Genomic DNA, 27,935 nt, shown 5'->3' on the forward strand with positions numbered 1-27,935 from the left:
GTGCAAATACTCCAGGAAAGAAGAATCTGGCTTCCCAGTGTGAGTCACAAATGTTCATCACAAGAGATGTAACATGCTAAGAGTCCAGCCCAAGGAGAATGCAGATCAGAGGTGCAAACCAGAGCACCAATAAGACTCTGGAAGACCCAGATTAACACTTGGAAAGAATGAAAACAAAAGGTTTCTTGTTCAACAGACAGCAGTGTTTTGATATTTCTAGATTATTTCTTTTTCTGAACTTTTCATTCACAGGTTTTTCTATAGATGCTTTTACTTTTTCAACTGTAAATAAAATTAAAAATGAAAGGTAAAATACTAAAATTTTCTTTAGGTTTAGTTATTCTAGTATTCATATTAATTAATTTGTTTTTCTGCTTGCAGAGCCCTCTTCCTTTTCTGAGTAAAATTTTTGTGGAGAAAAAATCTAAGATGTTCAGACAATTTTTCCTTTTTGAAAACAAACTAGAGGTGTTAAAATCCTTTGTACAAGCCAACTGTCCTGTTGTAAATATCTTGTAATAATAATTGAAAGAAAGTGAAATTAAAAGTAATTGATTAATTCAAGAATAAAAGCCTCCTTATACTAGCACAGTCACTGGGTATATAAATAAGCATACCCATTATTGTCTCCCTTACAATATGTAAAAATCAAGTAATTTTCAAGTAACATTAAGGGAACATTCTAAAAATATTTATTCTTATTGATAGCAGATTCGAAATACCACAAATGCAAGCCAGAGTTTAGCACCTCAAGTCACTTTACAGGGGGATGATTAAAGGTAGAGAGGAAATTTGTAGGTATCAAATCCTTAATATGTAGCAAAACTCCTTGAATAAATTGTAGAAGTCTTGTTTAGTAAAATGGAAAGCTCATAAATGCACATAGAAACAGCAATCTCCTAAATATAATTGAAAAAAGATGAGACAATATAATTTAATTATATAATTATAAAAGTAAAATAAAATCAATAAAAATGTTATTAATATAATTAATAACTTATTTGTAATATAATGAATATGAATTCCAGTGAAGTAACTGGAGATATCCTTTGTTCACTGGGCTTTGAATGTAAGCTAGGATCCAAGGAGGAGTTCTGGTTTATACCTTGCTGCTGCTAGCTCCTGTAACTCCTGGAGTCTTGAATGAACCTGTTCCTTTGGTGTATCAACCTCAATAGACTGGATGGAGCCCACAAGAGGAAGAGTCTGGACACTTTCATTCAGTTCTTTCAACATATCTTGGTAAATGGCAATCTCATGCTCCAGTGCCTGACAGAGAGAAACAGTGAGTTGAGAGTTGGTTGTCTGAGATAGCCACTCTTTGTGAACAGCCTAGGGTGTAGTGATTGAAAGAGAAATACTTTTGTGAAGAACATATTTTCAAGACTTGGTCAATTTTAGAAACTTAAAAAAAAAAAGTACAGAAATTCTAACAAATTATATGAGTAAAAGCAATTAGAATTCCTTGATGGAATATCAGGTAGAGAAAAGTATTCCTGGATGAATACTTGATCTGTATCTTTGATTTTAGGAAAAAATTACAAGGCATGCATGCATCTGTTGAAACTGAAAAGCAGATAGTCAGTTTTGGCCTGAGAAGAATATGAGAATATTCACCATCTTCCTTTTCCCCCAAACTACATTTTACCCACAAGGTGAGTAAACAGCACGATCTCTCCTATCAGTCTATCCTTATGTAGACATATATCAATGCAAAGTATCTTGTAGATGGCTGGGAACTCAACTACCAGTGAAACAAACAACTTTATGACTGCAGAGAGACCAAAAGATCAGGCCAGCCTACAGAATTTAAGCAGAGAAATACCTTATGTTTCTTGATGAGTTTCAGTGTTCCATCTTCGTCTTTACCGTAGTCCTTGCTTGTCACAAATGGATATTTTTCTGCTATCCAAGCCTCCAGGTCTGAAGTATTCATTAAGAACTATCAGTTAAGGAGAAAACAAATGAGCTTCGGCTTTCAAAACACTCATGACATTTATTTTTAATCTAATGAATTCTAAATAGATGGTGCACTGTAAGGCTTACTGTAATGTTTTATTAAATATTTAATTCACTGTTCTTTGTGAAATCATAAGATAATGAAGGGATGACAGGTGGAAGACTTCAATTCAGGATAAGTGTATAATTGCAATGGGACATTTCTCCTTCCTCTGCCCGAGAAATTCAAATCACTATAAGAATCAGGCTACATAAAGTCTACAGTACTGACAAGGGTTTTCATATACAAAGGAAATAAAGGCCAGATGATTGAATACCCCAGGGAACATATTTTAGCTGGGCCTGTGAACTCCATGCAAATTTGTTTATGTCTACAAAACTGCATGTGCTATCTGAATAACTGCACTCCTACATGACCCACTGATGACAGAAAATTTGGATTATGGATATAAATATTTGCATGCAATTTTTTTTTTTTTTTTTTTTTTTTTTTTTTTTTTTTTTTAAGGCTGAGCATGAAGGTTCATTAGCCTATAGAAAATAATAAAGCCAAAATCACTAATTTGCTCTGAGAGTGATGAATGTTATCTCTTCCTCAGTATCATTTTACTGCCTGGAAAATTGTTGCATGAAACAGGTAAAAAAATGGATAGCACAAGAAATCCCCTCTTTTCTGATTTCCATGTCATTATTCTCCAGTATGAAGGGCCAGTTCAGGATCCATTACATTAATAAGTGAAGGCCTGAGACTGTGTAAAGACACGGAGAAAGGAGCTACTACTAGGAGAAATGTGTGTTCTGTGCACAGCCATCCAGGATGGGTATAGAGCCCAAGGGAATCCTGTAGAGCAGCAGGTTGGGAGTGGGGTCTACATCCAACTACTCAACTAATCCAGCCCCCCATTCCTATGAGTCTGGCCTCAAGTAGCTGAAGAGTACCAGTCCAAGCAAAGCTCATTTTTATTCAGTTTAACACTTTGCTCCTCTTGCTTGTCTGAAGAAGCTACTGTGTAATCTCTTTGCTTTAATTTGTACCTCCTGGAAGCCAACTGAGTGCTGCAGCTGCTTCATCCTTTCGTCACAGGACTTCTCCAAGCCCTGCCAGGCAGTCACAAGCTCCTGGCATTTCTCACTTATTTTCTGAGCTGATGGGTGCTGGCCTACAACCATGGTCTTTCCTTTATCCAGGACCCTCTGGACTTGCTGTTTGTGGGCATTCACTTCCGCCTGCAGCTCCTGGGAATGAGATAAAAGAAAAAATAGGAATAAAGGAAGATATGTGAGGACAAGTAAATTCTGTGTGCTCCTAATCCTCAGCAAAACTGGCAGCTGGTGACAGTGGGCAGAGTACAGCAAGTGGACAGCAGGACTGTCTTATTTCTACCACACCTGCAGCCTCGGTCACCGGTGCCAGCCCCACTCACATGATGCTCTGCTCTTGGTACTGCCATCGAGAGAGGAGGGAAGGGTGTCTGAGGAAGCAGCACACATCCCTTAACTTCCCCACACCAAAGCATATCTTTACCCTGCTCCTGCCCCTTCCCCTGTCCAGGTCAGGGAGGTTTGGGAGATGGAGCAGACATAGGATAGACACAAACCTGGGGGAATCAGAAAAAATGTTGAACTGGTGATGGAAAAATAAAATATCCAAGAGGATGAGTGGGCTGGAGGATGATGCAAAGAGTGACATTGTCATCAGTACCATGAAAACTATTGGTCTACTGCTCCATAAATCCTCCCCACTGGCCTCATAGCCGTTCTCATGAAACTTGTAATTAAGGTGCTGCAAAATCCAGCATTGCTTGTGGTGCAGGACAGCTAAGGTGCCCCGTGCCACTCTGGCTGTGAGGAGCTGCTGCAAAGAATCAAACTCCCCAGAAATCTGTGTTAACATGTCCTTATAAATACAGTGACTGTAGCTTGTTCAGACCATTTTAGAAACTGTAGAGATTTAAGGTAATTGGTAAATGCCTATTATATGCTCTCCTAGAAAATACAGAATGCACAAACCTCAAGACTGAATATATAATGAAGCCATAAGCAAAAAACTTCAACAGTTTTATTTAGTTTATTCCTTTTTTTTTTTTTTTTTCTATTTACTGTCAAATACACTAGGTTTTTTATCCTCTTTTAATGGGAAGTGCATGCAATTTCTCAGATTAATAATACTCCAAATTATGACAAATTTTGCAGTTCTCACAGGAATGTCATATTTGTTCTGAAAATCGTCACCACTCTGCTGATTTGTATCAATCCACTAAACCATTTTATCTGGACTAGAGCTGGAATCAGTGAATGTACTCCTTGGAAGCTTTGACTGTGCAGGAGCAGGTGCGGGTTTGTAGGCTGAGGTGAAGTGCAGTGTGTCACCACGCTATAAAGCACTTGATTAAAGGAGTTACCTTGTGCTTTTGCAACAGGTTTTGAGCCACATCCAAGGACTTCCCGCAGTTGGTGGAATGGGCAATAGGCAAGCGCTCATTGATCCAGTTCAGTTCCATGTCATGATAATGGAAGAACTCATAAAGATCCACGGCAGCTTCCAGCAACTTACGTCTCTCATAAAGAGGTGCTTGCAAAGACTCGAACCTAGGGGTCATCCATTAAACATATGTTAAAACAAAGCTTTATTCTCGTTCTGCCAAAGGAATTAGGCTACACCACCATCGTGAAGATCTTGAAACACTGAACAGTTCTTTGCAATTAAATTACAATGGTTACTGCTGGCTGCACATACAAGGATCCCTTGGCAATGGACCTATATAATAACACTAAATGTAAACAGAGAAAAAAATATTTGCACTTTTAAAGTCCCAGGCTTGTCCTGTGTACTATGATATATTGAATGCTGGATCACTGTACCTCTTACAAACCAGTGGATGACCTGTGGATAAGAAAGGGACTAGAGAAGGAGTGCAACTGGCAAGGAGCAATGTTCAGTCATAAAGGTTGAGGTGGGTCAACAGGCATCTGTGTAGGTGCAGATCAAAGCATAGTTGTGCTCCAGCTGGGAGGAGAAATCATTCCTGAATATGGTTAAACTTAATCAACCAAGAGAATTTTTTAGAAGGTAGAATTAAAAAAAAAAACGCTATTTGTCCCAAGAGGTGGGTGGAGACAAAAACCAGAGGGACACAGTACCTTTTCAGATATTTCTGTGTTTCATCCAGAATCCTCTGGGAGTCAAAGTGATTGGTGGCCATTTTCCTTGCATGAGATACAATGGCATTCATTTTCTCTGCCAGCTCACGTGTCTCATTTTCCAGCTGTCTGTGCTGCTTGAGTAGATCACGGCTGGAGCGCAAATCATGGCCTGTCTCAGATTCCTGAAGAACTTTCTCAATTTTTTCTATCTTCTTTTTGGCATCCTGCCAGGAAAACGTTACAGCACACTCATACTGTCCTTTTGACAACATTTTCCTTCACTCACCCCCTTCTATGACAGCTTCCTGGACACAATTTTTAAATCCCATTGTCCTTTCTCAGTAATACGATGGCTGGATGTCTCTAAGAGACATCTTCTGGGAATGCTTTGTTTTGTGAACTGTTTTGGAGTACTCTTCCCTCTGAGACACTAAAGAACATAATTGAAAACAGCCTCTTTGAAATATCTTCAGGAACATAATATAAAAGAGTCAAACAACCTTCAAAGGTTGTCGCTATAACACAACAGCAGTTCCATTCATAATGGTCTCAAAACAGCTTCAGAGCGTTTTGTTCTTGTTATAAAATTTGGCTGGATGACGGTGTGTGTAGCACAGTGCCATGCCTGCAGCCTCCAGGCAAGCAGTTATGATTGCACAGCATTGACCCCCGCAGAGTTTGGGTTGCTCTCCCAGTACAGGATGGCCAGACACAAGCACTGCTGAGCCCGAGTTCAACAGCCTGATGCTTTGCTGGCACTGCTATCGTGCTCATAACTTTGAAGTGAGCTTGGACAGCATAATATTGGAGTTTCTTTCCTGGGACTGTAGGCAAAAGGGAGACCTTAAAAACCACTTCTATCTGGACAGTATTCTCTTTTATGTGGTGTCTGCACAACAGAGGAACCAGGCTCCTAGACCATTCCTCCCCTCTGTTCCTCATGGCTTCCTGACCTGCAGCAGTTCCATGAGCTGTTCCTGCTGTCCAGCTTGTCTCAGTTTGTCACCTCGCTCTATCATCTTGCCATACAGTTCCCTCCACTTCTTTTGAAGCTCTGACATCTTCTCCTGGACAGAAGCTGCAGCGTAGTGGTTGTCTTGAATCAACTGATTTCCTTTCTGGAGAAACACAGTGCATCACTTTATTAGCAGATCAGCACCTATGAATTTTGGTACAAGATGGTAAACTTAGCTCCAAAGCTGCCATCACCTTTATCAGTGTTGTAAAGTGCTCCTCGTTAGCCAACATTTCCTTCTCAGCAGCCTCATGCCGCTTCAGCTTGCGTAGAACATTTGTTGGATCACGATAAGATTCATCTGATGCTATCTTGTACTTCTCTTCCATCCATATCAAAAGCTCAGCAGCATCACGATTAAACTCCTTAGAGAGAACAAACAGGATTAAATCGATTTAACTAATGAAGAAGTATAGTCTTGAAATACAGATGAGGTTTTAAGCTGTCATAATGTCTTTTGATCCCTTTTTTACCCCATTTACTAATCTATTGCCTGTAACTGTCAGTGAAGGTTTGCATTGTTGATAGAATATTTTAACCAGGAGAGGACCAATCCTCCAGTATAACTTTGTATCTCAGCATGGAAAACTAAGTTTGGTGCTAAAACTTACATTAACTGTACAAAGTTATTAAGGCCCAGAACAATAGTAAGTACTGAACAGAATAAACTTAACCACTAGACAAAGCATTCTGTTGATATTTTTCATTCAGAATATCTTAAAAAAAAATTTCTACAGTTATAGCTTTGTAAATTTTATCGCCAGTGTATCACCTGCTCTCTAGCAAATGATGCTCTGTCCCACAGCCAAAGAGAAAGTGAGCTGCAGTAGGAACGTTCAGCAGTTTAAGTTTTTGGTTCATATTAAGACAAGGGGTAAAATTTAAAACTCACAGGTGCCTGACCAAATCTGCAGTGTCAGTTACCTGTAGTTGTAGGGAATCCAACAACTTCTGTTTTCTCTTGGCGTTGCTTTGTACCAGCTGCTCCCACCTCCTCCGGAGAGTGACCATTCTCTCTTCAATACTACCAAGAAAAACAGGAAGTCCAATGCTGTACTAATATTGGTTCCCCTTGCTTATGCTGCAGTCATGACTCTGATACAAATGCAATCTAGTTTCTACAACTTTGCTGACAGGAGGAAGGGATATATGGCCTGGTTCCACCACCATGTTGGGCTCACCTGCAGAGCAGGTGTTGCTTGCCAGATGCTCTGGATTTTCCTCTTGTATGGCTGTGTCACTTTAGTGAATTGCAGTCATACACTGGAGCACTGAGACTTCCCTCTGCTCCGAATATTCCACAGTATTGTTGTATTAGGCATAATTTGTACTTCCTCGTTGGTATAAGTGTAATGGGGCTTTGGAATGGCTTTTTAATGGTGGTAGTGATGGTAAGAAATCAGATCTTAAGGGCAGTTTTATAAATTTGTGGAGGGAGTGTTCAAGACATTATCACTAATGATCACAAGAACATGATCTTCTGATACAAAAGATCCACTCTAACCCTCTGTTTCTAATTCTTGATGGCAAAGGGGTCCCCTTACTAGATCCTAGTGGCTCTAGCCCAGAAAAAGGAGTTACAGGTAACAGTTCAGCTTGAGCAAAAACACAAAGGAGCTGCTCTTGAATATTTTTCCTGTGAAGTCTTCAGTAACTTTTAAAAAGCAAACTGTCTTTCTAGTATGTGATATTGATAAATTCAGGAATTAAGGAATTATTTTTCTGTAGGCATTTAATGAGTTCACTTTAAGAAAGTCTTATCACAGCATGTAATTTATGACACAAAACAAATTATTCTACTGTTCTGCCAAATGCCACGTTTAACCTAAAGCTCATTTGCCCTTAGAGCCCAGGTAACCTGTTTTTTGAGAAGAATTGCTTTTGACTCCCTTATCCATCAAACTGTGAACTGGAGGTCAACAAATTTCTCCTCAGAGAAAATTTTCATTTCACCTGATCACACTGAATCATTTATTAAAGCTAAATAAAAAAGGAATGGGTTTGGACTCACACATGAGATGCAAAGTGCCTGCTCTCTATTAGGTTCACCCCGTTTTCATTGAGTGCTTCCACTCGTCTCTTCAGTGCTATCAGCAGTTGTTCAAACTCCTGATGTTGTTTCAGCAGGCTTCTAACAGCATCTACATGGTCCTGCATTTGAAAGAGAAAATTTGATCAAGACTTTTCTTGCTCATATTTTTTCTGTAGCAATGAAGAAAAAACAAACAAACAAAAACCAAACAAACCAACCCCCTTACTTTCCTCCTTCTCTTTCAGGCAGGAGATAGAGTGTACATTTGGCATGAGCCCAAGGATGTTTAGGGCTACAAACAAGCAGCAGGTTTGGATCATACCTGGTTTCTCTGTTCTATGTTTCCATTATGATTCCATTCTCACCTTTTAAGAAAACCTGAATTCAAAATTTATGTCAGCACTCTGGCCCATCTAGGGATGTGCAATACAAAACACTAACTTCTAAAACTTTATTCTACTCAGTTGATCCCAAAGTATCGATGTTTTGGGTTCAGTTGAAAACATAAGAGGAGGCGAGAGACCACAACCTCCTTCTTCACAGATTTTGTGAATATTGTCTGCATTTGTTTTGTTGCTTCATACGCTTTAATTAATTAATGTAAGAAAAAGCTTTTTTTAAAAAAAAAAAAAGTATGTTTAAGTTGAAACCTTATTTTTAATGGATGAGTCAATTTTATATGAACTCGATGACATGTACAAATAGCAACAAAATCACAACCCTAGCTGTTTTAATTTTTTTTTTTTTTTTTTTTTTTTTTTTTTTTTTAGGTGCAATGAGCTCTTTGTTCTCATTAAGAGGAGCAAGAACATATGAATGTTAGTAAGATCCTGAAAGTCTAGTTCCCAAGCATGGAAAAGCTGTGATCAGAAGAACAAAGAAGCCAGTTTAATAAAGAAGACTGTTGCTACTCACTGGTCAGGGAGAAGAAGCAGGAGAAAACAAGATCAGCTGCTGTACATACCCCAAGGTCATCCCCACGGAGAAAGGCCTCATGGCCAGAGAGGGCTGCATTGATACGGTCTCCCTCCCTATTGAACTTCTGCAATTCCAGGCCATCCTGCAGCTTTTTCCATCGCTTTTCCCACATTTCCTCCAGCTCTTTGTTCTCCTTGGCAAGCCTCTCCATGGTCTGGTGGACGTCTCTGCTCCTGTTGTTAGTGGGTTGTTGGTGGACTACTTTGCGCCCAAGCTCTTCCAGCTGCAGAAATCTTTCCAGAGTTAAAAAGGAAAATGAGACCTCACAGCATCAGGGAATATGAATTCTCCTTCATCTTGGCAGTGCCCATACACCAAGTTACCTTTACCTCCCTGTTACCTTTTTCCTGCAGGTTATGCACTACAAAGTGCAGCTGTTTTATTGCTCAGGGATACATGCTGGAGGCAGTAGGTGAGATTTCCCCATCTGGACTGAAAGCCCACCTAAGTAGGCTTTCATGTTAAAAGGGAAAGGAGGGCCAACAGTATCTGGAAATTCATAACAGTGCAGAAGAACTGAAAATGCTGGCAAATGGAAGCATAAGGCCTGAGAAGGAATGGGGGGACTGGAATAAAGTACAGATGGCACTCTCTGAGAGTGTTAGGAGAGCTTGTGGAATTCTACTACTGCAAACACACAGCTCCTCTTTCCCCCTCCACCAGGCTTCAGGATAAGTATGCAGAAGCTGACCAGATTTTAGGTTTTGCAGTCTCCTTTTGTCACTAATATTCAAGTGCATGTGAATAAAATTTTGGTATCACCCTCATGCACATGATTTACGTTTCATTTCCACATTACTGTTGTCATATCACCCCACTCTGTCCACCCTGCCAGAATCTCTCTACCTTTCATTCTGAGAGACAATTTCTATCAGCAGGTCTTGATGTTCCTTCAGCAATTGCTCTGCAGATGCCACGTCCAGACCCATTTCTTCACTGTTCAGTTTCTCCCGAATGCCCTCTGCCCACAGCAGGAGCCTACGGCTGTCTTGCAGGAAGGACTGTTGATTTTGGGCCCACTGCAGAATGTCACGCTTCTTTTGGATCTCCAGCTTGAGCTTTGCCAGAAGCCTCTCCATGTTTTCTACCTGCTCAGTGATGGCCTTGCTCTCTGCAGGGTTGGTGTCCTTGATCCTTCAATAAAATACATTCAGCTGTATGAACATTCACTTAGAGATTGAACCAGTACTCTTTAAAAGGAACGGATTTGGATATTTAGAGTTCCATTAAAAAGAAAGTCAGCTAAGGAAACATATTCACATTGTGAATGTACAGAAAGCTTAAGGAAGTAAAAAACATTAATATTTCAAATTTGAACTCCTGTGCACAATTATCTGCTGTTTTCCCACCCATCACCTTTGCTTCCCCTGATTACCCTCTTCCAGGACCTAAGTGATACCTCCATATTTTGAAGCAGGTAATTAACACTAGTAGAGATGACTTTTTAGAGCCACAAACTGTGGTATTCATCCTTCTACAGCCGTGAAGTCTGGAAACAAACACCTCCCCAGTCACCCAACCACACTCAAGGGAAGTCAGCTCAGTCTAGCAGGAAAGTGAGCTCTTTGGATTTCTAGAAAGAGAAAGTTTACGAGCTGCTCCTTCTCTTTATAGCCATAATTTACAGCAAGATCTTAGAGAACTAGCAAAGAAAGTGAAAACAAAAAGAAGGTTCCTTACGATTTTGCAACACTCCTCAGGTATTCAATTTTCCTCTCTGTCACCAGGACCTCTCTCTCAATCGTGTACAGTTTGCGCTTGTCTGACTCCAGTCCAGCAGGCAAGTTCCCTGGTTCCAGATCCCTGAGTTGGACCATCTTGTCTTGCAGTAGCACTCCTATGCTCTGACAGTCCTGAAGAAATGTCCTCACATCAGCCACTCCAATCAGCTCAGAGCCTTTCTCCTCCTTCAGTGTTTCCATGGATTGCCATCTTGAAGCGAGATAACAATTTATAGCCATTGTTATACATGAACTGTATCTGTTTTCTGTTCAGAAAAAGTCATGTATAAAGATTTCATCACGACTTCAATGGGCTGGGTGGGGGTGAACATTGGCACTCCCTCTCAACATCAAAGTTCATATCAGTGTCATCACAAACAAGGGTACCTGCTCAGGTGACCAGAACATTCTGAATATGACCAATTAAACAACCGTGGTCAAAATCAGGACCTGACTATGCCCACTGAATGACATGGTAGCAGGAATATATTCGCAACAGGTACTAAATACCCTAGGTGAAGTCAAACATGGTTTGATGCTCCTTTCAAGACTTGTGAAGTGTGTCCTCACCCTGATGCTTGAGTAACCAAACCAGGTGCAGTGCTGCAGAACTACTCTGAATACAACACTGTCACCCATGGATGAATTCACATTGTGTTTTAACATGCACACACAAATATCCACAGTTAAGAAATTTGATGTCAGGAGCCCCCTTCATTCCTGGGGATATGGCACTGGGCTCAGGGCTGCCCCTTTCCCACTAGTGGTACTGTCATCTAGAAGGGATATGAATGATCAGCTCTGCAATTACCCGCTTTAGACAATCCTCTGCTTATCAGTAGCACTTTTACCTGATGTTGATCTCTTCCATCCAAGTCTGGATCTCAAAATATTTGTTGGGACTGATCTTTCCATATTTAACAGCTAAGTTTTCAATGTCTTCCAGCTGGCCTTTGCCTGCAGCCAGTTCAGTTAAAAATCTCTAAAATGGAAAAATAAAAGAATGAAGAACATGAGTTTTTTTCCATTTCTATGGACACAATTCCCAATAATCTCTGATATCCACTCATATCCCAATTTCATGGCTGGCTTCTCCCCTTGCCTGCCTGCTGACTTTGTGCACACCTGTGTGCACAACTCCCCTGCAGTCCCTTGACCTCCCTGGTGTGCACACTACATCTGTGCACATATATCCCACTCCACTGGGATGCAAGTGTAGTGATGGATTTTTTCATAATTTAGTACTTTTTAAAAGTGATGTATCATAAACACAGAAAGAATCCTTGTGTACCATATTTGTACCATGTTCACAGGAAGATAAAAGGACAGAGTCACATCAGCTTCAGCTATTTGGCAAAGTCTGTACAAAAGAAATATCTGGTCTGTACATGACTCTGTAAGTTGAAACTAATGAAAAAGCTCTCAAAACATCATTTCTCAACTTTATCATTTCTCTTAAGGTAAGATTGACTTAAAAGGTGTCATGTGTGAAGAGGAAAAAGGAGTACCTGATATTTCTGCTGCATGACCTCCACATTGTCTGCTTGAGGTTGAAGAGTGCGGAAAATGTTCTCTTTATCTCTCATCCACGACTGAAATTCTTCGCAAGAGCTACAGAAGCGATAATATCCAATCATCTCCTCCAGAGCCTTTCTTCTGTTCTGTTAAAGAGATGAAGACTTAACTATCATTGTAATAACTCCTTACCATTTGAGGCAACAGAAAAAAGATCTTTCTATTTAAGCTACAATACACGGGTGGTAGCTTAGTAGTTTTCCCCAGACACTGCCAAAAGAGAACAGAACATGGAATTTTAAGATCACAATACCTCTTCCCAGAGCAACAGTGGTTTAAAAGCATAAGAGAATCATTTGGAGAGTGCCCAGCCTGTGGACAGTAAGGAAGGCTGCTGTGCTACTTGCTGTTGCTCACTCTAGAACATGTTAAAGTCACATACAACATGTTGGTGTTGGTCTTTAGGGCATGATTACAGCTGGTGAGAGTGAAGAGCAGCATCTTAACAAAACGCAGGCTACAGTTTATTTTTTCTGGTGTCAGGCAAGACAGTCTGATGATTTAGGACGTACAATAAGCAAACATTAAAGGGGAGGAAAAAAAAGGACTACACAAACAAATCTGCTCTTCATGGACTAAAAATACTGGAATGTAAATGGGAAATTTGCCAACATAAAATCAGTTTTGATGCAAAACTTCAATGATAATCTCAAGGCTTGAAGTCCTACAGGAGTTAACAGGATTGAGACACATTATCAAACTGAAAAGCAGAAACCAGCAAAGCACTTAATTTCAATTTTCACTGGCTTGGACTTTTTAATGACCTGCACAGCAGAAGGGGATATTATACCTCAGCCATGCTCTGTAGATGTTCATAAAGTGAATCTATTTCTTCTTGGGTCTTCCAGATATTCTCTGGAAGAAAATGATCATCCAGACTTGAGGTTCCAGTGGATGCAGTTTCAGATGTTGCCCAGGTTCGACTGAACGGTGGCTTAGTTGTCTTTTGGTTTAAGTCACTTGGGGCTTCCCTCTTTGTCATCTGTTAAGAAAAATAAACAAAATCAATGGATGAAAATTTCAGATTTGGGTAAAAATTTCACTTGGAAGGAAAATTTGGACTTCCTAGTTCAAATCATAGCATTCTGACCCTTTAAACCAAAAACTTCCAGGATTTTTTGGGAGCAGTTTCCAATGTTTTATTCGGGGGGGGGGGGGGGGGGGGGGGGGGGGGGGGGGGGGGGGGGGGGGGGGGGGGGGGGGGGGGGGGGGGGGGGGGGGGGGGTGGGGTGGGGGGGGGGGGTTGAGTGGGTGTGGGGGGGGGGGTGGGGGTGTGGGTGGTGGGGGGGGGGTGGGGGGGGGGGGTGGGGGGGGGGGGGGGGGGGGGGGGGAAACAAAAACAAAAACAAAAACAAACTGAAAAATATTTTGGTTCTGTTTAAAGAAGAAGTTTAATTCAGCTCATTTTAAATGATATTGATTCAGTAAAATTTCTCATTTTCTGCCCAAATCAAAGTTATTTGGTTGGAGGAGCTTTTTTGTTTTCAGAAGTGCCAACAAAGCAAGGAAATTGACTATGCTCATGGTTCTCTTTGTGGTGATGTTTTAGTACCTGAACACTTCCAGTTTTAAAATCCGTGAATGCCCTAGTGAATCAATATTTCTATTTGTGCATCAACACCATCTTGTCACATGCTTTTTCACATTTCATAGCAAAACAATAAAATATTTTTCAAAAAAAGTTAATGTTGGATTGATGAGGTAAAGGAAAGACCACAAGGGATGCCCATTGGTCTCAAATTTATTGGGCTAAACATTGAGTGAATATAGACGTCTAAAGAAGGAAGTTATGAAATGTGTGATTCATTCATTCATCTCCCCTGAATTCTGTTATTAAGTGAGCTGATCTCAGGTCAAAAGTTCCCTTTCTAGTCAGTGAAAAAGAGGGGTACTTGCAGGGTTGACTTAATCTCATCTGCCTTAAAAATATGGGATGGAATGAATTGCCCCTGGAGTTGTGGGATAGCTCTTCACTACATTAGGGTACCAGAAGAATTTGTTAGGATGTTTTGATTTTGATGTTTTGATGTCTGTTTTTTAAAGATTACTGAAATTAATAATAATAATAACAGTCTGCTTTTTAGAGATTATTGAAATTAATAATTTTATGAGAATAGAGACTAAGAATGTATTTGTGAGGACCAGTAGAGGGAACTAACTTGATGAGAATATTTCTAGCACTTCAAAGAATACGAACTAGCATGAGCAGACAAGGAACTTCTTTTTCACCTAAAAATTTGCCCCAATGGTAATAAAAAACTTAATTTGGAATATTCTATTTTGGCAAAATAAATAAGAAAATAAATAATTGAAACCCCATTTTGTTTACATTCTTCAGCACAATGTGACACAACCCCTCCTCTACTTACCGCAGCTGGAGCCTGCTGTGCTGCAATGTCAGCCTGCTCTTTGAGGCGCCTCATCTCGGAGGAATAGGCTGCAATCTCTTTCTCCAGGCGCAGGTGTCGATGCAACAGCGCTTCGGCACTTGATTCATCTTTGCCATAGTCCTTGCTGGCCAGGAGGGGCTGCCTCTCTCGCAACCACGAATTTGCTTCATCAGTGTCAGCAAAGTACTGAAGGAACACAGGGAGAAAAACACTTGGATTCATCCTGGAAGCATCACATCAACTTCTTTCTTCTTTGTAAAATTATGAATAAGGAAAAACTCCATTAGGTCTGTAGCCGTAAGGTTACTTCCAGGTGTTGTGAAAGCTATGGATAAGGTAATCTAAACCCGTGATGTATTTCATGCTCACAACCCAGCTAATTCACAGAACTATAGTTGGTAAAGAGATTCAAGGATTGCCTATATAGCTGTTTAAAAACTTCTAACTAGCTAAAACTTCAGGGTGCATAGCAGCAGCAATAAAACGAACCCGCAATGTATGACGTTGGTAGGCATCACTATGTAGTACCAGTAGATATTTTCTAAATGTCTAAGGAACAAGCAATGAACTTGGTCTACAACAGAAGTTTACTTTTTTCCAGAATTTGCAGTCTGCCTGGCTATGGTTGTAGAAGGGTAAAACAAGGTTTTGAGACATAGAGTAAAGATAAAACAGGAAAAAAAGAATACCCCTAGTAATGAGGGACAAAGAAAAAACTAAAACACCATAACGGTGTCAAACTTAATAGAGAGAATTTAGACTTTCTTAAGAAAAAAGCTGTTCAGTTTTGTTCAAACATTTCATGGAAAAAACAGACTGAGCAAAATATTAAGAAGGGGAAAATAAGGATATCGGAGATCATGAGATATGATTTAAGAATGTTGTTTTTATACAAATTCTTTATTTGTAGATTTGTGAATGTCTGTGGGCTGTGGGATAGGTCAAAATGGAAGTGTCAAACACTTCACAGGATTTGTGAAGTTCATGGCCCACTTAAGTCTTACATGTTTCTTTTGTTGGTGGTCTTATGAATTTTTTTCATTTTTGAAATATGTTGCACAGCTACCTGATCCACCCTCTAAAAAGACTCTGCATTAGCACTATCATCTGAGTTATTTCCATGAGCATTTTTACCTTTAGAGCATCTCCCAGCTGCTCTAATCTCCTGTATGTCTGGCTTGCCGAGGATTCAGGCTTCACTGCTGTGGATTTTTTGAAGACCAACAGATGAAACCTTTCCTGTCACTGTTGTCTGCCAGGTGGGGGCATGGGGCAGAGCGGAGCCCCATCCATGTCCCAGGTATCACACACTCCAGCAGAACCCTCTTACCTGTTTGATGAGGGCTGCTGCCTGCAGGCGGCTTTTGCGATCAGCCACCTCATCTTGGAGCTGCTGCCACAGCTTCTGGAGGTGGTCTGTCTGCCTCAGAATGTCGTCCTGGCGCGTGGGGTTCTTTTGGCTGAGCTCCCAGCCCCTCCTCATCACATCTGCGCATATGGCCCTGTGTGAATTGCACTCCGCTTCAAGAGCCTAGCACAAGGACAGGAAACGTCAGCACAGTTCATTCCCCACCAGCCAAGAGAGAAGAGTGGCTCCCACTCTCTGCTACTCCAGAGTAGCATGCATTTCCAAGAGTCTCACGTCTTATCTTTTCACCACCTCTCTCCTTACCCTCATCTCTCTTGGCCAGGAAAAGAAGGTGAGAAAAACAGAAACTAGCAACTTTTTTTTGCCCATCAAATGTTAGCTAATATGGAGCCCAGAGCCTTCACAAGAAGCCCCACATCTAGTCCAGTATGAAGCATATTCCTTCTCTACCTTTTCCTTCCCCTCTTTGGGAAAAAAATGCCTACCCTATACATTTTTTTTTTTAAATTCCAACTCCGGTCATGATACTTGAGATAAGGATTAGTTTGACAGTGTTCTTGTAAGTGCTGCACTGACTGAACTGAAAGACATTGATGTTCTAAAATCTGACTTTAATACAAAGACAAGGCATGAGCAGCCAAGTAAGATACCTTGTTCTTCTGAATAGAGGCTGTGATCTGGCTGACATCTTTCCCTAATGTTGTCATTCTTGCCAGCTTCCACTTCTCAGAAATCCATGATTCTTCCTCTTTGCAGTCACGGAAGAATTCAAAAAGCTTCAAAGCCTCTTCTAGCTGAGATTTACTGAACCAAGGAAATAAACAGTGTGTGACAGTCAGAATTAGGATTCCATGAAGACAATGGTAGATTAATCAAAGAAAAATTTAATAATCTAGAATCTGAATGCCTTTAGTTCCTCTTTGTCATATATTAATTTGTTCACAGAATAAGACAAAAGAAACAAAATTACATTTCCTTCTTTCTCCAGGAGATGAGGAGATGACCATTTGTTATTCTAACTCGTCATAAGGCAAGTTATAATAAATGCTGAGAATAAAGCTGTTTTCCATCTAGGAAAGTGGATGATCCTTTCAGTCAATTTCAATCAAATACTTGAGTTGCTTTTGTTATGTCTTTATAAATAGAGAAATGAAAAAATTACAAATGCTGGGAAGCTGTGCCTTCTGATTAGAGAGTTAGGATTGGGCATCCTAATCAGGAAGAACCGAGCCACAAGCACAGGCCTACCGTGACTTGCTCTGAGCTGTGAGGTTCTGGTACAGCTGACGAAGCATCTGAACTTTTGCATAAAGCAATTCTGATTTAACTGTGCTGTCCTTGCTGATTTCTGCTGTCCTCTGGGTGATGTGTGTCAATCTGCCATCATAGGAAGAGATCTGCGAGTCAACCAAGTTGTGATTCTGGAGCAAATCTACTACCTCCAAGAGCTGCTTCCCACAGTCCTGGGAATTCACTAGCACCTACAAAATGAGAAGAAAAACAAGTTATTTTCAGAGAGTGCACCTAGGATCTCAGTACAAATCAGTTGAAAAGTTCCTGTTGTCTCTCATAGCTACTAAATGTCCAAGAACGTCAGCTAGGTAAAGCAAAAAAGCTGCCTATTTATAAAAATTATACTAAATTTTTTTTTTTCAATTCCACAAGCTGATGGCAACAATCCAGACTTTCTATCTGTTGCAGTGCAAGTAATGGTCTCATCAAATAAGCATCTGTTTTTGCACCTAAGATAGTTCTTCCGATTAAGCACTCAAGGTCTCAGAATTTGTGTGTGTGATGAATATCCCTTTGCTATGGACCCATCTCTAGGCACACAATATGTATTTGAAGAATTCTACAATATCCTATTCTATGGTATGTTTTAACTGCAATGTTCTTTAATTTGAGAAGCCTACTTGTCTATGTAAATAATGAAGAAAAGTACTTTTTAGTACTTAATTGGTGACTGATGAGAAGCGCTTATCAGTTTGTCTTCTATCTAGTTGTATTAGTGGATACAATTATTAATCCTAGGGTACTATCTTTCCTTACCAATCTTTTCCCATATTTTCAGACTATTGTTGTTCCAATGACGCTATTACCATTAGATGTTCTTTGTCTACTAACTCTAGGACAGAAATATTTATAACTTAGAGACATCTCTTATCTTTAATTTAAATTCACAACTACATTTTGGACACTGACTCTTTCAGCTTGGGTACAAAGCAACCAGTAGTCATAAGGATTTTTCTGTCTTTAAGGCAAAGGATGTACACATACTTCCTTTCATTACAAAATCAACATGAACCCAGTCATTTCTCATACTGAAGAGAAGATTTTGTGCTCTGACACCCTGGTAACAGCTGGAAATTCTTGTTAAAAGCAACCACTGTGCATTTATAGTGGAACTTTCCTTTCTCACGAGCTTACATACCTGAAAGCCTGAGCTAATTCCTATCTGTAAAATTACCACAGGTACTTCCAGAAGATAATTCAAAAGAGTTATATGGAATGGAAACAGGAGGTGTGTTTCTTCCACTTTGGCTTTTGCACTTGTGAATTTAGAAAATATTATTTCCCATCTTTATTTTACCATATAACTTGAACCTGTAGTACATTCCATGTAATAGGATACCTCGCTTTCTGATTAGGGAAACCCCTTATAGCAAAGCCTGTTTTTCCTTGTGTAGTTAACCTGTGATGATGAACTGAAATGCTTGATTAGGCACCCAGGTCAAAACTGTGCATTTTTTCTATAGCTGATAGACTTATCTCCTGTTGCCACCAGCCAGTCCCTGGAACATGGGGACACACATTGGCAGCACTGCAAGTTGTGTGCTGCTGGAGAGGGCTCAGTACCTGCAGCTCTTTCAGCTCCTCTGTAATGGCATCTATGTCCCTCAGGAGGCCCAGAATTTCCTGCATTGTTCCCACGGACTGTTCTCGTCTCTGCAGCTGATCCAGGAGATCCTGCCATTGCTTTGAAATGTTCTTTTGCCTGCAAAGGAAGAGAAAGAAATTACCGGTTTGGACCAAAGTCTTTGGGCAGCACTGGAGGATTGTCAGTGCTTGCAGGTTTAGAGGGGCTAAATGAACACACATGACTCTTGACATCAGTGTAAGAGCACAGGCCAGAAGCACAAAAAAAGCAAAAAAAAAGTTATTATAGGAATTCTGACTAGCACATCAACTGTCATTGACTTTTTTAAAATTTAGGCATTGTTTTTAAGTATGCTCATAAAAGACCCTTTTTATGCTACAGTGCTTTTGCTTGATACAGTGGAAAGCTTTGGAAACAAAGAAGTGCTCTTTAAATGGCTGCTTAAAGTAAAACATTAATCTAAACCATATCATAAGTCACAATCTGATCTCATAGTTTGATTCACTCTTTTATAACTGGTTTTCTGAGTTTTCACAGAGTCTTGGTTTTGTCTGAATTTAGAAAAGCAATAAAATACCATGAGAGAAGTTATATGTATGGCATTCTTAGAAACTCACAAATCATGTTATATAATAACCTGAGATAATCAGAGTATTTATAATTTCTCAATATTTGCTCCAAAATAGAGTAAATCTAAGAATATCGTGCCTTAACCTATTTGTATCTCCCCAAACCACAGACAGAAATAGAAATGTGTTGATTTGGGAGAAAAAATAGTATCTCTCTAAGCATCTTTAAATGGCAGGTAGAGTATTTGGTAGAAATTCATAGGTGTATTTTCATACAGAACAAAAATATCCTTAAAATATTTTTCACCTTAAATTGGTCTGAGGCTTTGATCATCCAGGGAAAAAAATTAGACTTTTGAAGATTAAGTGTTTGCCTTATCTGCTGAAACTATTCACAGGTAGAAGAAATTCCTGACAGTTCTACTCATGAGGAGTAGAGACAAGATTCACAGTTACAACTAGTTTTTTTCCACCACACCCCAAAATTTCAACTAATTTTGACCTCTGCTGCTACACAGCCTCTCAGCCATCACTCACTTCTGCAAGATTTGATCTTTGCCATGATAGTTCTCCTGGCTGATAACAGTGGCCATTTCGTCCAAGGCTGTGAAGCGTTCCCTCCTGGGCAGTACATCCGCCACAATGGCTTCCAGCTTCTTACTGGCAGCCTCCATCCTGTCCACACTCTCTGGCCAGAAGTCCTGCTTGCCAATCACTTTCCTCATGTCTTCCAAGTAGGACTCACGCAGGGCTGCCTTCTTCAGGAACCTCTGGGCTAGCTGTTCCAGCCTTTCTAGCCTCAGCATCTCTGTTTGCAGTGCTTTTCCCCGATTGTGCTCTGACTTTTCCAGGATGGTCCAGTGCTTTTCCACATCCTGCAGTGTCTTCCCCTCTGGGGGCAGGTATGGCCGTTGGTTGTTGGCTCTCTGTTTGGTCCTGATGTTGAAGAGATGAGCTTCAATCATGCCCTTCTCTTGGTATTTGGGGGGTTTCTCCACAGTGCGGAAGGTTTTAAAGTTGGCCATGAGCAGCCACATTTCCTGAAGAGAGTTGGGGAAATGACGGTCATCCAGTTCCATCACCTTCTGTTTAATCCATTTCAGGAGGTCAGAGACCATCTGCTCATACTGAATCTTCAAGTCATCTATCTCCTTCAGGAAGAACACAATCTGCAATGGGAATATAAAGTTACAAGCCCCATAAGAAACAGAATGAAGCAAGGTGAGTGAACAGAAAAGCGGTGTCTTCAGCAGTCATCACATTTTTATATTGATGTGGTGATAGCTGTCACAGCTGAGGCTAGGTGAAATCCTAGATCAGCCCACCAGAGAACACAGATAAATCAATATAATTTAATGTTTCAATTCAGTTTTTATTTAAGAAAACATTTAGGAATAAACAGCATGGGTTCACATTTTTTGTTTCACAATTGAAAAAAATCCCTTATTTTGTTTCTCAGTCTCATTCTTCAACCCCAAACAATTCTATCCTAGTATATAATTACACCCTCTTAGCTTGACCACTTAGGATCTTAGGAGACCATCTGACAAGATCCTGGTTCTCTCGCATGCACACAGCAGACTGTGGTCGAGCAACACCTTCTCAATCTCTTCTGTTGGAAATGTTTCTCTTTATAAAAATTACTAGAAAATGTTTTGTGGCTAAACAGTGCTTTGGTAAGGACGCTAGCTCTGATTCAATGCTAACTTTTCAAGTTCAAGATATTTATCTGTTTCATTTGTGGCTTGATCTGCCTTTTCTTAAAGTTCAGGTAAATACTGGAGCAAACATCTAGAATTAAATCCCTAATGAAATAAAAGGTGTTAGAATGAAAACATTCTTTCTCTCCATTTTGCATTTTTTTCCATCTTTGTCTTTTTACTTTATATTATTTTTTTTTCTGCATCCAGACTTAGTAAAGATGCAGATCTTTACTCCTGCAAATGACAGGTTGAGTGTTGAACAATGTCTGCCTCTATCATTCTGCTGAGTTTGCCTGCCCCAGCCAGGCGGAATCGTGAGGGAGATGGCACTGAGAAAAGACCCAGTCCTTCCTAGTGGTGATCTGCTTTGGCTTCCAGAAAGTGCACTTGGCAATGTCTAAGTGCTGCAGTCTTGTAAGGAGTAAAATAGCACCAACCCTTAGTGCAGGAAAAGCAGCCCATGACATCAGGGCTCCCCTCTGTATTTTCTGCCATTGTACCCAGTTCTTGCTGAAAGATCCTAGCAAATGCATAGTCGCCTCAGATGGGAGAAGGAAAGGAGATTTGCCTCCCCGAGCTGTTTCTCTCTGACATCCTGGTCACAAACTTGGTCTGAACTCAAAGGCTTCCTTGGCACATTCAGGCTTCCCTCCCAATCCTATTAGAAAATTCAGAGCCGCCTATTTGAGGGGACTAAGGACATGAAGAGATTAACATCTGTTTCCGGCTCCTTCAGAATGTTTGTGTGTGTCAGAAATGCAGGAAGACAGGAATGCAATATTAGAGACAGGCTAAAATTACAGCAAGAGTTGAAGGGGGAAAAATAAGCAGGTAAGTGGAGAGAGAGAACAGAAAGAATTAATATAAGATGAAAAAAATAGAAAAAGCAGTGGAGCACAATGAGAATTGAAAAAAGACAGAGTAAGCATACTGTTTATTCATAAAATACAAAAGTTATGGCCCACTTGCTCCTTATAGTTCCTCTAATACGTGCTTATGGACTCAATATTTCATTTTTATCAAAAGATAAATAACATCTCCTGGCCAAAATCCAGTGATCCATGTGTAGAGCTGTGAAGTCCTACTGCCTGCTCTCCCCACCGATGCCCAACCTTTGATTGAATTTCAAGTCCTGCTCTCATCTAATGCATCTCTGTGGAGAACATGCCGTTCTAAGACATAAAAGACATAGAATCCTAGAGTATCTCAAGTTGGAAGGGATCCATAAGGACCACCGGGTCCAATTTCCTGCTCCTTGCAGGACTACCTAACATTGAGTTTTCTGGCATAGAGCATCCTCCAGACACTCCTTCCACACTAACTGGCTTGGTGCTGGGGGGAGCCATGTGACAGGATCAACTAATCCTTGCACCAGACCACATTTTTAGCTGACCAAACCCTGCTTTTCAAAACCTTTTCACCCTGCCACAACCAGGGAAGCCCCGGTGCGAATTTTTGTGCCTCCCATTAAGCAACGTATTCCCCCTCTCAACTGCACAGGCAGATCTCCAAGTCCAGATGTTCATGTAGGAACCATCCTGAATGTGTAGGTTTTCTGCAGGCTATGTCTTTTGGAGTCTGGTCAAAACAAGAACAGATTTCTCTGGAGACAGAAGAGAAATTCTCTCAAGGGAAGTGGTCTTCGGTGGAACAACTGAAAAATTCCTTTAATTTTCCATCAGTGTGACGCAAGAAATTTTTAATATAGCTCATGAGTTCATGTGAGGTGAAGTGTATGTGGAAAGAGAAAAAAAGCTTAAATTGGCTAAATTTAATAAAAATAATTTAAAAAATTTAAATTTAGCCAATTTAGCTAACATTCTTTCAGTTTTATTTGTTGTTGGTGGTGGTGATGATATTAAGTTGTTTTGGTTTTTCTTAATTTTTTTGGCTTTTAGTTCTTTTGGATTTTTTTATTTTCTACCTAAAGAGTTAGAAAGAAAGGATGAAGATTTTCACAGGAAATCAAAATCCAAAGTACTTCCATAGAATAAGGGATCATCATTCCTATTAAATGAGAAATCTGTGACTAGGTCTGCTTTTGTCTAGTCTTAATCTTCTCCCATTATTGAGATCTCTCTGCCTTGGAACCATATTAGTTCTCAAACAAAAACCAGGAGGTCAAAAAGGGATTGATTTTCAGTGAAATAATTACACCCATATTGGAGATCAGAGAGTGTACAGACTCCCGGTACAAATCTCAAGGTGCAAGGTCTTTCAGATGGATGTGCCTTTTGATTTAGTTCAAATGATCCTGAAGTTGAGCTTGAACAAAACCTCCCACACTCCCAAACTGAATTTAGCTTTACATTTTTAACCTATAACTTCCAAAGATAGCAATGCACTCACTTTGTTAAGTCTTTTTTGTATTGTCTGGCCTTGTTTCAGTCTGGAGAAGTAGTGGTAATAGAGTGACACGTAAGTCATGATGGATCTCTCATCTGGATAGGGCACTGCCACATCCTCAGCATCAAGCAGTTTGCTGATTCCAAACTCTTTCTCCGCAACATCAAAGGCATTGTTCAGGTTTTTAATGGGCTGGTCCTGCCGCAGTGAGCTATAGTGGATAAGATCAGGCCTGGGCAAGGAGAAAAAGAGGGCATGGATATGAAGGAAGGTTTATGTTTCTAGTAAGTTCTTTCAGATCATAAACCATAAACTGTTTATGAGACTAAGTTAATAGTCACACAACTGTTAGTGTTATGTGACATTAATGCTGAAATTACTTTGACCCTGACCTTCATTCAAGAGCATTGCCCCTTGCCTACCTAGCAGGAAGCAAATTGCCTTCTATGAAATTGAATTACCATTCCAAGAAAATCCCTGCCCTTTTTTCTCCTCTTTTCCAATGGGTGAAAACCAAAGCCCACTAGAGAGACACTTGTAAAAACGGAGGTGACTCCCAGCTGGGGAAGTTCCAAAATCCCACTGTGGTATCCCATGTAAGATACAGCAGAACTGTTGAGGACAAAGAAGTGTTCAGGGTTACCATAGGTGGTTTCCCTCTCCTGGTTTAGCTGTTTTCTTCACTCTTTTTCAAAGGGACAGAGAAGGGAGAAAGAAAGAGATTGAGAAATTGCTTACTCCATTACAGAACCAGAAGATATACATGCCCACAAAGTTCGTAAAATAAAAGCAGTGCCTAAAGTAATTATTTTAGAAAAGGAGGAATGGGAACATGACTCAGTGGCTAAGACCAAATGGGCAGTGTTTTTCAGATATGTGATATTCCCCTGGAAATTAAATGCTGTAGCCATCTAAAGTTGCTATGAAGCAGGACCTTCAGGTCCTTCCTTCCAAGAAGGAGAGAGAGAATATCCGTTTGTTGGAGTCCAGGGCATTCCTTTGGTTGCCCTGGAGGGTCAGGGACCTGGGCAGGGGGGTCTGGGACCCCAGCCCAGGGCTCAGAGAGACACTGGCTTTGATTTCAGTCCATGGGAAAAACTTCCTACACTGAGAGAAGGTTTACAGGCCACAAGAATGTGAGAAATAGTAGTTTAGCTTATCACAGAATGAGAAAATAATAGTTTTAGGTTCCTAGCATTGAAGTGAATGGGGACAAGATGGAGAATCTGGGGCGTTGTCTCCTTCTCCTTCTCCTTCCCTCACTCCATTGCTGCATTGACGTGGCACAAAGTAGTTAGTGAGGATTGGGTCAAAGTAAAGATGACTTTTTTAGTAATAGTGATAGACATTGGTAAGAAATAGTAAACAAGAAATACGTAGTAATTAGTATAAAAGATAAGGACAGCCCAGCTCGGGGGGAGACGTGAGGAATCCATGCAGCTGCGAACATCTTGTCGGACTCCGAGAAAATTGTAAGATAAGAAACAATAAACGAAGTATGCAACCTTGAAAAATCTAAACCTGAGAACTCCGTCTCTTCCTTCGGCTCGGCTCGGAGCTCTGCAGGGGAGCAAGGACCCTGAAACCACCTCAATGTTGGGGTAAGTCCCCGACATCCGTTGAAGAAAGAAGAGTTTTCAGTGAGAAAGGTCAGAGAGTATCTGACAGTCTCTGGACAAAGTCTTGTAATTCAGACCCTGGAACACCTCTTGTCAGAGCTGGAAAAAGCAATGAGCAACTCTGCCTGAACTGATCCATCAAAACTTACCTGTGAGCATGTATGAGTGCATTGAAGGCCAGCCCATCGCTCCAGCTTTTGGAGAAGTCCTTCACACTCACATTGGAGTAGCTGGCAGTTTTATGCTGACACCAGAGTAATAAGGCTTCATTGGCAAATAGAACATCAGCTCTGCCTCCAAATTCTTCCTATGAAGAGAGAAGGAAAAAGAAAAACCAGTGTCAACAATATATGAAAGTCGTATCAGTGAGTTTATGTTCCCAAAGATCGCTTTGTATTACTTTTGTTCAATTCACAGATCCCCTCAAAGTCATGACTCACAGGCTTTATCTGTCACAAAATAGAAAGATTTAACATGAAAATAGAAGTTTTCTATTAAAAAATGTGAACTGAATGAATGCAGAAATTATAAGGTGAAATGCAGGGGCTGAAATTTTTCAAACATTTCTCTTCTGTAAGGTCTGTAGAAATCAGGCAGAAAGGAATGTTCAGTTTATTTGCTTCCTAAGCTGTGAAATAGAACTCAGAAACAAAACATGACTCAGAAACAAAATATTCAGGTCTACTGTTAAAAATTATTGACCTTGATTTCAAAATACCTGTATAAAATCTTGTTTTTCATGTTATTAGAGTACATGTTTAATAATTTAAAAAAACATGTGATTCTCCAGAGAAAGAGCAAAGCAGCACCATGGGACTCAAATTTAGGGAGAATTGCTGACAGAGAAATCAGACATGAAGTCAAAATTCCATAAAAAATTTGCAAAACAGAGTGAAGAACATGAATGTTCTTTCTATCTCCAAGTCACTGTTTCATCTATTTGAAAAAAAAACCCAAAAACATGGATTCAATTGCACAAGCAAAAAGACAAAGATACAGTTTTACCTTATCAAGTTTGATAGATGAAATCTGAAATCGAAGTATGATGATCCAGATGAGGCCCAGGATTAAGGTTCTGTCACCATCTACGATATTCTCAGGACCAATCACTTTTACTTGTACCTGCTAATAAAACAGTATCTGTTCAGTATAAAAGCGCCTGTGTCCAGCTCTCAGTGTAACAAACTGTTACTGGAGAGGGTGTTCAGGCCGTTTTCTTAAGTGAAGTGGTTTAATTTTTACATTTTTTCATCAGTCCACAGACCTTCCACCTCCTATATCAGCTCATGATGAATTTCAGCAAAAGCCTAGCAAAGGGATAGTGGCCTCAAAGACTTAAATCTCAATATATATTTTTTGAAAACTGGTGGTTAAGGAGAGGAAAGAAACACATTTCTTTCCTTCAAAGGAGAGGAATAGTAGCTGTTTCTAAAACATATTACTCAAATAACAAAGAAATTAAAATTTGATTTTTTTTTTTTCTTTTAATAAAATTCCTGGCCTGTCTTCAGAAGATATATGTTATTGTGTACTAGAGGAGGAAATCACAATGAACATGATGCGACAATTAATTAATAATATATATAAACTGTTGTGATCTCTAATATCAATAATTAACTTACCTTGGATTTCAGAAATGTGATGGCTTTGCTGTTGTTCTCTAGAAAATGCACTCTCATCTTTCCCCGGCTTGGTTTGGGCAAAGCTTCTCCAGAGAGCAGCTCCAGGAGTTTCATGAGAGAGATGCCATCCTTCAAGTCTGTGTAAATATCTTCTATCTCAATCTTTACCTGTGAAGACCAGTCAGACAATACAGACTCCAGCTTAACATTTGGCACAGAGAACCCTCCACTTCTAAAACAAAACAAACAACACCTTCTTGATATTTCACCGAGTCTTCTCTATGACAGTGCATACATACATGGAGTGGTGAGTGTTAATTCAGAAAAAAACGGATTTGGAGGAGGACTTACATTATCTATGAAAGTAGTCCAAAGTTAAAAAAACCCAACAACCAAACAAAAATACAAACTCACAATGGAGTAAAAAAAGAAAAAAAAGCAGGAGATTTTGAAAAACAGAAAAAAAAATAAAGCATTTTCAAAATCAAACCTTTCAGGAATGCTGACATTTTTTATTTCAATTCAAGTGAATCTTTTATTTTATCAAAATAATTTTATTCTGAGCTGTGCATTTCATTTAAAAGTTAAGCTGATAATCCCATTCAATGACTCATCTTTTACTCCATAGTCTCAACAAAGTTTGTCACGTCCTACTTTGCCACCCAAAGTCTCTGTATTTTCAGCCAGAGTCTCATACTAAGTGAAAAGTTAGGATCATTTACAAAAATCTGTTTTATTGCTGCCAGTAATGAGGTCACCCAGCTTAGGTGATACAACATGACACAGTCTGTATCCTGACCTAACAAGAACTTGCTTTGGGTGTTTCCTTTTGGCCTTCTGCCACTGGCCATCTAGAAGTGACATTAAAACCATATCACACACCCAAGAATAATTTACTCTGATCTTGAAATTATAGTAAATAAGCTTTTTTTCATCAAAAAAAAAAAAAGAGAGAGAGAGAGGGAGAGTGGGAGTGAAAAAGAGAGGGAAGGGAAGGGAAGGGAAGGGAGGAAGG

General features: G+C 40.0%; 1 protein-coding gene across 1 annotated transcript in view; it reads right to left on the minus strand.

Moving 5' to 3' along the window:
* The window catches only part of SPTBN5 (spectrin beta, non-erythrocytic 5), a 128,526-nt gene that overhangs the window by 61,833 nt on the left and 38,758 nt on the right, over positions 1 to 27,935 (minus strand). Inside the window, exons 5-29 of the mRNA XM_040066761.2 lie at positions 26,921 to 27,088; positions 26,304 to 26,423; positions 25,448 to 25,605; positions 23,683 to 23,911; positions 20,168 to 20,799; positions 19,040 to 19,178; positions 17,432 to 17,664; positions 16,834 to 16,987; positions 16,145 to 16,345; positions 14,794 to 15,000; positions 13,215 to 13,406; positions 12,358 to 12,510; positions 11,701 to 11,831; positions 10,809 to 11,060; positions 9,975 to 10,262; positions 9,115 to 9,361; positions 8,130 to 8,269; positions 7,043 to 7,142; positions 6,313 to 6,483; positions 6,057 to 6,221; positions 5,101 to 5,327; positions 4,362 to 4,548; positions 2,995 to 3,195; positions 1,826 to 1,942; positions 1,106 to 1,269 (exon numbers count right to left, since the gene is read on the minus strand). Coding sequence (XP_039922695.1) covers positions 1,106 to 1,269; positions 1,826 to 1,942; positions 2,995 to 3,195; positions 4,362 to 4,548; positions 5,101 to 5,327; positions 6,057 to 6,221; positions 6,313 to 6,483; positions 7,043 to 7,142; positions 8,130 to 8,269; positions 9,115 to 9,361; positions 9,975 to 10,262; positions 10,809 to 11,060; positions 11,701 to 11,831; positions 12,358 to 12,510; positions 13,215 to 13,406; positions 14,794 to 15,000; positions 16,145 to 16,345; positions 16,834 to 16,987; positions 17,432 to 17,664; positions 19,040 to 19,178; positions 20,168 to 20,799; positions 23,683 to 23,911; positions 25,448 to 25,605; positions 26,304 to 26,423; positions 26,921 to 27,088 — 4,976 coding nt within the window. The remainder of the gene's footprint in view (positions 1 to 1,105; positions 1,270 to 1,825; positions 1,943 to 2,994; positions 3,196 to 4,361; positions 4,549 to 5,100; positions 5,328 to 6,056; positions 6,222 to 6,312; positions 6,484 to 7,042; positions 7,143 to 8,129; positions 8,270 to 9,114; positions 9,362 to 9,974; positions 10,263 to 10,808; positions 11,061 to 11,700; positions 11,832 to 12,357; positions 12,511 to 13,214; positions 13,407 to 14,793; positions 15,001 to 16,144; positions 16,346 to 16,833; positions 16,988 to 17,431; positions 17,665 to 19,039; positions 19,179 to 20,167; positions 20,800 to 23,682; positions 23,912 to 25,447; positions 25,606 to 26,303; positions 26,424 to 26,920; positions 27,089 to 27,935) is intronic.

This window comes from Hirundo rustica, chromosome 6 (genome assembly GCF_015227805.2).
Source record: "Hirundo rustica isolate bHirRus1 chromosome 6, bHirRus1.pri.v3, whole genome shotgun sequence".
NCBI lineage: Eukaryota > Metazoa > Chordata > Aves > Passeriformes > Hirundinidae > Hirundo > Hirundo rustica.